At 36.6% G+C, this 12064-nt stretch overlaps 1 protein-coding gene across 1 annotated transcript; it reads left to right on the top strand.

Annotated features, from left to right (window-relative positions):
* The first annotated feature begins 8220 nt into the window (after nt 1-8220).
* On the top strand, nt 8221-9162 carry LOC108527284 (olfactory receptor 11H12-like). The gene has a single exon (XM_017868465.1). The coding sequence runs from the start codon at nt 8221-8223 to the stop codon at nt 9160-9162; it is 942 nt and encodes a 313-aa protein (XP_017723954.1).
* Nucleotides 9163-12064: the final 2902 nt, after the last annotated feature.

The raw sequence follows: 12064 nt of genomic DNA, 5'->3' as shown, positions 1-12064 counted from the left end.
AATGACTAGGAAAGTCTGCAGAACTCTTGTGTCTGCCTGCTGGGTGGGGGTTTTCTTCTGGCTACGCTTGTCTCCCAAGTTCCATTTTGTGGTTGAAATGTCATTGATCATTACCTGTGTGAACTAGGGGCAATGCTGGCCATATAATGTGTCTGTGTCTCCAAGACAACTCTGACTTATAGCACTTTCAGTGCTGTGATACTCCTCATCACTTTGTTCTAAATCCTTGCATCCTACACTCTGGTTCTTCGAGCTGTGGTTCATGCTCCCAAAGGTTCAGGTAGGAAAAAAGTCTTCTCCACATTTGCCTCCTACCTGGTGGTGGTGTCCCTATTCTATGGCTCAGTCATGGTTATGAATGTAAGCCCAGGGGCAGCCAATCAGCCTGGGCTACAGAAATTTGTGACCATGTTCCACTCAATTGTGACACCACTTTTAAACCCTCTGATTTATAGCCTCAGAAATAAGGAGATGAAAGTTGACCTGAGGAAAGTTATGTATACAGTTTAACATTTATACATGAATGGGAGACACCTTGGTGGGATAAAATTTCTTTTAAGTCCTATTGTAAAGAATAAATAAAAAATATGCTAAAAGAAAAGATACACCTGAAATGGGTCTCTTGCAGATAGCAGAAGGATGAGTCTTGTTTATTTATTTTTAAGTGCAAAGTACTCACAGAAAGGAGAATTTAATTTTCCCAGGAATCAGAGCAAAGTAATTGTAACTAACATTTGTACTGGGCTCTCAAATTTATGAAAACTGGTGTTACACAAGGAGGAGCATATAGAACCATCCTAATGTATGATGGAGTATAGAGTGAATGTGAGAGACCTGAAAGGAGATGAAATTAGAAATGCAGGAATTTAAATAAGCTAAATAGGATGAGCTTGACCTCGTAGGTGAGAAGTAATATTTAAAGATTGAATCCATGGAAGTGACATGATAAGATTTTCATTTTTGAAAATTTGCCGTTTTTCACACATATGTTCATTGCAGCACTATTCATAATAGCAAAGACATGGAATCAACCTAAATGTCCATCAGTGATAGATTGGATAAAGAAAATGTGGCACACATATAAAATGGAACACTATGTAGCCATACAAAAAGAATGAGATCCTGTCCTTTGTAGGGACATGGATGAAGATGGAGGCCATCATCCTTAGCAAACTAACAAAGGAATAGAAACCCAAATACCGCATGTTCTCACCTATACGTGGGAGCTAAATGATGAGACATGGACACAGAGATGGGAATAACACACACTGGGGTCTTTCAGAGGGTGAAGGATGGGAGGAGGGAGAGGATCAGGAAAACTAACTAATGGGTACTGGGCTTAATACCGGGGTGATGAAATAATATGCACAACAGACCCTCATGACACAATTTTATCTATGTAACAAACCTCACTTGTACCCCTGAACTTCAAATAAAAGTTAAAGAAAATTTGGCATTTTAAAGTTGAGATTCTGTGTTGTTTCATTGTTTGATATCATAATTTAGCTCCTTCTCAACTGTGTTGTAAGCTATCCAATTAACTTTAAGGAGAAGGTGAATTCAAATTAATCCCATTGTTGAAATCTTTTGAGAATTTCACAACTCCCCTTGAAAACATTGCCAGCATCTCAAAGTATGAAAAAATCATGGTGAGAAATCGGTTTACATTAATGTGGTCAGAATTTAAATTGATTAATGGCTTGGTATTTCAGTTGGGTAGGCATTCAATTAAAATCATATCTTATTTCTAATTGTGCATGCTCAAACTAACATTTTAGAAACTTAATTCACCTTAGAACCAAAGAGAAGAATAATCCCTGAGGTCTCTGTCACATATTTGGATTCTGAACATTAGGGGTACTATAGTTAACAATAATGCACTAACTATTTCAAAATAGCTAGGAGAGAGGATTTTGAATGTTCTCACAGCAAAAATTATAAATGTTTGAGGTGATGGATATGCTAATTACCCTGATTTGATCATTACACAATGTATACATGTACTGAAGCATCACATTTTATCCCATAAATACATATAATTAGTATGTCAATTACAATGAAAAAGTAATAATAATAATGATAGCAACAACTATAACTCCCTTATATTACATTACTGCAAGACCTTTGTTTATAGCATATATCCTTGGGAGCCTTTTTTCTGTGTCATATAGAATGTATGATACAGTCTGTGCTCAATGTCATAGAGCTTCTACAAGCCAGATAAAATTTGAGTGTATAGTTAAGAGGTCAAAAAGCCATCTGCCACAACATAGAGCCCATCTCAAGAAATTAGGATATAAAAGTTCTCCAGCAAATGATTTGTACAAAGTCATGAGTTATATGGGGAATAACTGGTTGACCTGGTAACAGATCTAGTGAGTTCTGAAGAATCATGTATCCATCTATGCCCATATTGAAATAGTGGCAGTGCTAGGTTTGCTCTATAATGGATTGTGGGTAGTTGGTGCAGCCTTCTCCTACTCCATATCTTTATTTCATGTGGTCATTAACCTTTTATTATTAAGTGTGTACAATATAGATTTAAAGGGTAGACAATGGATCACCTTTGATGAAAGAGTCTTACTTCGGATATGTACCATATTATCTCAACTGACAGTAATTAATGTCACTGATATGGACAGTATTCATATCACCATAATGAAGCCATAAAACATTGTGGCTAAAATAATTTGTGAAGCTCATTTTGAAGAACTAGTGAAAAGTTAGACCTTGGTGCCAAGGATAGAGAGAAAAGCAACAGTAATGAGGAAAGCACTGATACCTCTTTGGAGGGAAATGTGGCCATATTGACCAAAATTTAAAGTGTGCATACTTAGGCCGGGTGCGGTGACTCACGCCTATAATCCCAGCACTTTGGGAGGCCGAGGTGGGCGGATCTCTTGAGGTCAGGAGTTTGAGACCAACCTGGCCAACATTTCTACTAAAAACTCAAAATTTCTACTAAAAACACTATATCCACTATATATTTATTTGTGCTTATTATGGCATTACTGGTGGCTTGACATTAGACTCTCTTCTCTTTTCTCATACGTATTTCTTAGGCAGTATTACCCACTTCAGGTCCAAATGCCCTTTCTGTGCTAACAGCTTCTAATATCTAATATATCTGTTACCCACTCCTGAGCTTGAGACTTTTATGTCCAATTGCTGACCGGTTGTCTTTACTTGGATATCTCAGTGACACATAGTTCACCATGAGTTCAGGTGAACTCATCATGTTACCTCAAATTTTCCTTCTGCGGTTTGCTATGTCACAAATTAATTACTTTTTGGAGGAAGATTTCCTTACTGTGATATCAAGAGTGAGTGAAAAAAGTGTCTGGTGAATAGTAGTTATTCCACAAATATTTATTGACTCAAGGATTGAATGAATTAATGATACCATCTATGATAAATATAATCAAATGTATAGTACAGAACATTTTGAAACATTAAGATATTGAAAGACAAGATACCAAAAGTGCAGATTATCCTAATGTGGTAAAATTATGCTACTCTCTAAGGATGAATATGAATAACAAGGAAAAGGGTTAATCAAGCATTAATTCCCTGTTAAATTTCTTTCTGCTTAAAATATTTGGAGTTGTTTTTCTATCCTGTACTGAGCTCTGGTATGTATAGCAATGTATATGTGAAATGCTGTGATTCAAGGGTAGAAACTAAGTAGAAAAAGAGAAGAATCAAAATTTAACAAAGTAGCTAATAAATCTTTCTGAGAGTAAGTTGTCAACATTTTGGCAATGGTGTTGAGTATATGCATGACCAATATCCAGAAAGGAGTATCCTGGAAGAGGTTGTACATAGTACTCATCTTCACTCAGTGAATTTTTGACTAAAGGAAATTTAAAAAAAAATTTATTAGATACAAAGTAAGAAACCACGGTCCTGAGGGCTTTCTAAGGTAAAAAGACAACAGGCAAGAAAGGACCTTTGCATCAAAGAGCTTAAAGTATTACAGTCAATTTAAACATGTAATTGTTTTACATTCTTTTAATGAATATTTAATTATATGCTTACACGAAGAACAAAGGAAGCTTAAAGGTTGTGGTAGTTGTTACTCTGTTCACCAATATTTTGTTTTATTCTCCTGAGTGCATGATAGAATTGTACCTCCCTGACACTTGGAAATTAGGTGTGACCAAAAGACTACACTGAATTGCCTATCGATTTCTGAATAGACGTAATGGCATGTAATTTTCAGATGGAAGTTTTAAGAGCTAGTGTGTGGTTTGCCTAAGAAGGATGGTGACATTTTATTGCAGAGATAGAAAGTGAGGGCATTATGGGCAGAAAGACCAGCATTAGCAAACCCATGGGAGACAGGAATTGAACTGGTAGACATAGAGATACCTGAAACAGGGCAGTAAAATAATATTTTCAAGAACATGTTTTCTATCAATATTTCTAATTTAATTTTATAGTATCTAAGAAAGTGATATATACCACTCACAAAAAGTCTTAAACACTCTACATTTTAATTAAACTTTAATTACAACTTTTAATTTTCATGGCCGGCTTTAAAAAAAATTTAATTCTACTTACCAGGATTTTAAGAGCTTCTGAATTTGTCCTATCCTCAACTTTCTGCAGCTGGGTTTACAGCTGTACTTTCTCACTACTCTTAACTGAATGCTGATGGTATGGCTAGTTCTTACTATTTTTTCCCCTTGTAACTATGTTCACTTAATTCAAGGTCCTCAGGTCTCTGTAAACTTTTGCATTCAAAAAACTAAAAAACTCCACACTGCTTCCTACTGCTTAAAGTTTTTCTTATTTCTGCAACACAGGTTTTGGCTCAAGCTAAAAGAAGGATTATGCTTGCTGTGAATGTAGATAGGCACAAGATCATGTATTTCAAAGGAAATCATATTCAAATTCAAATACCACCTAATGGTGATCTTGTGGTAAATGTATTCACTAACATTCACTTTCTATTCCTTCCTAGTAATTGTTCAGTCTCCAAAAATTATTTCCTTAATTTATTCCAGTTATTTTAGAATTGAATCTTTGAAGGGAATAAGCCACTGAATTATATGTTGATACAGCCATTCACAAATTGTTTTTTTAATACAGCCTTCAAAATGTGAAAATACTGGGTTCGATTGGTCACGTTCTTCTCCAAACAATTTTTTTTTTAAAGTGGATCAAACATGAAATAAGTTTCTTTATTTATTTTTTTGAGACGGAGTCTCGCTCTGTCACCCAGGCTGGACTGCAGTGGCGTGATCTTGGCTCACTGCAACCTCTGCCTCCCGGGTTCAAGCGATTCTCCTGCCTCAGCCTCCTGAGTAGCTGGGATTACAGGCACATGCCACCACACCCAGCTAATTTTTGTATTTTTTAGTAGAGATGGGGTTTTGCCATATTGGCCAGGCTAGTCTCGACCTCCTGACCTCGGGTGATCCACCCACCTCTGTCTCCCAGAGTGCTGGGATTACAGGCGTGAGCCACCATGCTGGGCTGAAAGAAGTTTACTGCTCACTTAAAATCCAAATGGGTGCTTCTGATTGGCAGGTTCTTCAAGTGCTGATTCTGGAATTCAGGACATCTCTTTGACTTCACCATCTACAAAAGTGTCTTTCAATGTCATTGTGCTCAACGGTATCAAAAATCATCAAGGCCCTTGTCCGGGTAGGGCCTGAAGTGTTGCACTGCAGTTTTAATTGTTTTCTATGAACTAGAACTCAGTCACATGACCACACCTAACTCCAAAGGGGACTTAGAAATGTGATCTACACTTGAATACGAGGAAATGGATTTGTGTGTCTCACACAATTGATGTCTTAACTTCCGGGTTGACTAACATCCATCTTGTTTGATCTATATGTGGAGAAAAACAGTTTATAAGAAATAAAGATGGGTAGCTCTGTGGATTTCTAGGAATAGGATCCTTCTGGATTTAGTGGGCAAGATCTTCAAACTGCCAATCGGGCAACATGGATGAAAAATTCTGGGTTTAGGTTTCTGAGATTAACAAAGTTTGAAGGTAATTGTGCCTCTCATGACAGAAAAAGTTTGTTAGCACAAAGATAATTTATTAAGATTAGGAGAGGAAACTCTGGAAGGAATACTACTATGTTAACAGCCTGATCTGTGTGTGTGTGTGTGAGTGCACATGAGTGTGTATGCATATTCATGTAGTTTTTGTCTCCAATATTATTATCTCTGAAGATGAAACATACTCAAGGCTGTATAACACACATTAATTGCCCCCACTGGTCCCAGAATTGAGATCTCCAGAGACAGAGCCTCAGAGTCTGGAAGGGATAAGTAATGAGGAATGGGGAGATCTGTGGCATGTCCTATATCTGAGTAAAACCTGAAAGGGGCCTTTGTGAAGAAAAGAACAAAAAGGTGCTTTACTTAGAGGCTGATGATTTTACTCCTGGGCTACATTTAGGATATGGAATTATGGGCAGGTGGAGCAGTAACTTTTCTGTATCTTGAAGTCCACTTTGTTTTAGATGTTGGTATAAAAAGGAGCATAAATTTTCATGACTATTTTCCTTTACAAACAGCTTTCTTATTATTAGGCTTATTAGGCATGGGATTAAGAATTTTTTGTCAAATTGTAATTTTGTCTTTGCAGATTATCTTCAAAAGGATTATATTCTTAGAAGACAAGAAAATGGGAGTCATTGCTACCCGTCTAACTAGTTCAGGCTTAATTTGCTAGTCAATGAAAAACAACATGTACTAGAAGAATGACATGATCAAAGCTTTATGGAAACAGCATTTTGCAAGACCATTTGGTGCAGGTTTGGGCAATAATTTGGACTAACTCTCTTGTTTATTGTTCTCTTTCACACAGATACAGCATAGCGCATCTTCACTCATTGTGTGTGACTTGGAGAGAAAACTTTGTAAGTGGTAGCTAATTTATTTCATAAAATATAACACCTTGATTCAAAAGAGTCAAAAGAAAAAAGTACTGGGGGATCTAAGAGATATCCAACATGACCCTTCAGTAGGCTAATCTTTAGGAAGAGAAAGGTCCCCAGTGCCTCAGTGCACAACTACTGTGCTGGGAGTGGCTCTTGCCTGTGAGATACTCCATGCAGAGGACTATCTGTGGCAAATGGAAAGTGAAACCTTGCTTTTTTTTTTTTTTCTTGTTCTCTTCCTCTACCTCTTGGGCAGAATGTAATTACCACTGTCCCTTCCCTGGTATTTGTTTGTATATACATTGCCCCAGGTCAAGTTTTTTATACTTTTTCCTTGGGCTGTTGAAATAATTTCCAAAATTTTTTGCTAATTTTATTAACCTGCACCAAATGGTCTTGCAAAATGCTGTTTTCATAAAGCTTCAATTATTTCATTCTTCTGCTAGTACATCTTGTTTTCCCTTGACTAGCAAATTAAACTTGAACTAGTTAGACTGGCAGCAAGTCCTCTGCCATGTGATTACCGTATATTCATACCTTATATCTCACAACTTTTTTGAAAATACACTTGTACTATTTTAGACTCTTCTCTGGGTATAAATTTTTGTATCCAAATCTTTCTACATTGTTATTATATGCAAATAATATTCTCCCTCCATCACCATGGAAAATTCTATATTTTGTCAAGGTTCATTTTCTTCTCAAAAGTCTTTTGTTATTATTTCCAAATGAATAATTTCTGTGTGTCTCAGACAACCACAAAAAGTTTTGTTTTTGTCACATTCTATTGCTACTGTGTCAATGGCAGCATTATGGTATAGGTGGAGGGATGCTTACATCAACCCCATAATCTGTATCAGCTTCTTGTGAAGTTATCACAAGCATACAATTTAAGTAAAAACAGTATCTTTGCTATGCAAATGATGTTCCAAGGTAAATCTCCTCAGATCTCTTCCAGTAAATGTATGCTCCAAGACCTCCTCTATATAAAACTTTTGGAGCAGTCAACGTACTGCTTGAAGTTGCTTTGAACAAAAGGTATTTGACATAAGCTCTATAAGATCAGGGACTCTCTTTATTTTACTCATTGTTCTTTATCTTCTAGAACAATAATTTGCAAAATGACTATTTATTGAATAAACTAGGAAGGGAGATGGAAAGAACAGCTCATCCTTCCAAGGGGAAGATAGCAGTATCACAAACCCAAATTGAAGAAAATAAACATATATCTATTCACCAGAAGAAGAGATAGAAGAGAGACAGTGCAGAATTTCTGTGGTTCTTACTATCTCTGTCACCTCTACAGGGCAGACCAATGAGGACCTTGGAGACTACTAATATCTCTGGATTTGTGAATGAGTTCATCTTCTTGGGCTTCCCCTGCCGCAGGGAGATTCAGATCCTCCTTTTTGTGGTCTTCTCCTTCATCTACCTCCTGACCCTCATGGGTAACACATCCATCATCTGTGCTGTGTGGTCAAGCCAGAAACTCCACACACCTATGTACATCCTCCTGGCCAATTTCTCCTTCCTGGAGATCTGTTACGTCAGTTCTGATGTGCCCATAATGTTGGCCAATCTCATCTCCCAGACAAAGAGCATCTCCTATGCCAACTGCCTGCTCCAGTTCTACTTCTTCTCCTCCATGTGCGCTGCAGAGTGCTTATTTCTCTCAGTGATGTCTTTTGACAGGTTTATTGCCATTTGTAGACCTTTGCACTATCCCACCCTGATGACCCATCACGTTTGTGCTCAATTTGTGATCTTTTGCTGGGTGGGTGGCTGTCTCTGGTTACTGACCCCTTTGACACTCATATCTCAGGTGCCCTTCTGTGGTCCAAACACTATCGACCACTTTTTCTGTGATCTGGGACCTTTGCTGGCACTGTCTTGTGCTCCAATACCTGGAATTACTCTGACTTGTGGTATCATTAGCTCTCTCATCATCTTTCTTACCTTCTTGTATATCCTTGGGACTTATTTCTGTGTCCTAAGCACAGTGCTACAGGTGCCCTCAAGCTTAGGAAGGCATAAGGCTTTCTCAACTTGTGGCTCTCACCTTGCTGTAGTGTTTCTCTTCTATGGTTCCCTTATGGTGATGTATGTTAGCCCAGGTTCTGGGGACTATCGTGGGATACAGAAATTTGTGACTTTGTTCTATGCTTTGGCAACTCCATTCTTTAATCCCCTGATCTACAGTTTCCAGAACAAGGATATGAAAGAGGCACTAAAGAAATTTCTGTATGTGTTACAGTAGGAAATTTCTAAAGGATCCAAGAGTCAAATTTAATATAATGCATCATTAATGTTTAGGAGGATGAAAGCTCATGAGACCAATGAAGTCATGCTTTTTTTCATTTTATTCTACTTTTATATATTGGGAAGATAATTTGAAAGAATTAATTGGACCCATGGTTTCAGTCTTAGGAAGTTATTACTATTATGTTCCAGATATGTTTGTACCTTAAGTAGATTTTTTAAATTTTGCAGTTCTACTTAATATTTTCATCTATTTCTCTAAAACTGAGCTTCTGCTTACTCTTTTGGTTTTCAATACATGCTGCTTGGTATGTTTCAACATCCTCAGATTCTGCCTTCATTGAAGCAAGTTTTTCTTTTTTCTTTTTTTTTTTTTGAGAGCATAGCAATTGTTGAATTTATTGGAACTATACAAATAGTTTTCCACTGATCCTTCAAATTACTAGATTAAAACACACAAACACACACACACACACACACACACACACACACACACACACACACACACCATACGCCCTCAACAATTCAGGGACAATTTTAAGGCTCTACCTTTGTATTCTTTATAATTTGAAGTATAACTTCCGGGACTAACAAGGGACTTCAATAATATTATGTTGACTTCATTGACACCTCACATTTTACCAATGCTAACACTTTAGCGTAAGTGGACACAAGAAGGTCAGTTGATGCCCAGAACAAACCAAAGAGCTACAGAATCTGTGAGATCACTGACAATCTAGGCCTATTGTGCACTTATTTTTTTTGTGTGTAGTTCTTAGTAAAACTCTGGAAAAGTGTTCCTTAGGGGTAATTTCTACCCTTTAATTTCTTGTTTTTTTTTTTTTGAGTAGCAATTTATTATTAATAATAATTATTATTATTACTGCACTCCATGAGGAAATCTTGGCTAAATCTTGATTCTAGGGTAACTCCAGCACTGACTTTACTACCAAAGTGTAGTTAAATATCTGCAGCATCCTGCTGGATATTTTTATGTGAAGATATATTTCAAATTCAAATGTTTAATCCTAAATTTGTTAATCTCCTTTTAAATTAGCTCTAGCCACCCTTATTCTCTAATGGATCTATTGATTTATAGCATGAACTTGAAATCTTGACAATAGAATTCCTTACCATCTCATTCCCACTCCTAATCTGTCATCAAACAGATTAAGCATCTTCCCTGGGATCATTTGTCATCTTTATGCCCATCTTTTTTTGTGCAGGTTCCTAGCATGCCATATCTGTGATGGCATAATCACTTCATAAATGGTCTGTTTCTGTCATCTCCCATGTCAAATTCCAGAATTATATTCTTAAACCTCCTTTCCGTCAGTCACTTATTTTCTCTCTACATAAACACAGGAAAAATCCCAAATTCCTTAGCTTGTATGTGATTTAAGGTTCTTCTCAATTTCTTCTTAAACTTTATTTTTACCTTAATACATGTCTCATTGCTCCCATTTGACTCACTCTCTCTATTTCAGAGTGTATTTTACAACCTGAAGGCTTAAACCCATTGTTCTATTGTCCATACCTTCGTCCATTTTTTATAATATACCAACTTATAGAAACTTCCTTCCTTGCCACTATTGTTCTTCAGTTTCATATACCTTGTCCTTTTTTTATATACCCAACTTAATAAAACTTTTCTTGCCCAGCTACACGTATATCATAATGTTGTTATTTTCTAAATTCATTGCCTTTTGATTTTTGCCAAATATTTACCCAAAATTGGTCTGCCTTTTGGGTATCTGTTGCAGCATTGTTTGTGCTGTTTTTGACTTTCCTACCAGTCAGAATATAAGTTTCTTTAGGGCAGGAAATATGAGCTATACTATCTTTTTACTGCTCCTGAATGGCTTCTGCAATAGTAATAACTCAATTATTGAGTTAACAAGGTCATTCAACAAACATTTATTGAGCTCCTATTACGTATTAGGCATTATCTGGGCACTGAAGCTATAGCAGTGATACCTATTCTCATGCAGTTTATATTACAGTATGGGAAGGCAGGGTTCAAGAAATAGAGAAATACATTTATAGCATACAATATTTCCTGTGGTGATATATTCTTTGAAGAAGGGCAAAGCAGGTGATGGGAATAGATACTAGTGAGAGTGGGGATGCTCTTTTAAATAGGATCATCTGGGAAGGCTTCATTTAAGCTAAATTTTGAGGAGACCTACAGGAAGCGAGGGAGTTCTGTCCTGCCTATTTCAAGTTTAAAGTGAGCAAGAAAGCAAGGCAGTCATCAAAATGAGTGTGGAAATGCTCTAACAAGTACACTTAGAGATCCAAATCCAAATGGTGGCTATTAAGAAAGGCAAGAAGTTTGGTTTAAAAATGTGCCTGAAGATGCACCACTGAAAAATGCGGCAGATTCAAGACTGGTTTGAATCTCTGTGGGCTGTTTGGGTTGAAGATGTCTGAGATCCCAAAATTCTTATACATGAATGTTGACAGGAATAAAGACATAACCTGGGGAAGGACAACCCCGGGGAGCACTTTGGGAATCTCAGGAAGTGTATCCTTGGAACAAAAATTATCTTTCTTGGCATTAAGAAGAAGGTAAAAAGGATAAATTTAATATCTCAAAAAATAACTAACCTTAAGTAATCATTGCCTACTGACTTTTTGTTAAAATATGGAAATGTTTATTTTAATTTTAAAATTATATGTACTATATTTAAATTTATCTTATACACAAAGTTAGATTTGGTTAGCAGTATCCAAGTTTTCAATTAAGGCGGTTATTTCCACTTGGAAAAGGGAAAGGAATGACAATGTAAATACTTATATATGTAGTTATATAAATATTACCAGGTTATGTAAATATACTAGGGAAATCTACTTTGTCTCATGACAGAACAAGACTAACCCACACTTGAAGTATGTAC

Source organism: Rhinopithecus bieti, unplaced genomic scaffold (genome assembly GCF_001698545.2).
Source record: "Rhinopithecus bieti isolate Rb0 unplaced genomic scaffold, ASM169854v2 scaffold_3902, whole genome shotgun sequence".
Classification (NCBI taxonomy): Eukaryota; Metazoa; Chordata; class Mammalia; order Primates; family Cercopithecidae; genus Rhinopithecus; species Rhinopithecus bieti.
This window is presented reverse-complemented; position numbering and strand designations above follow the sequence as displayed.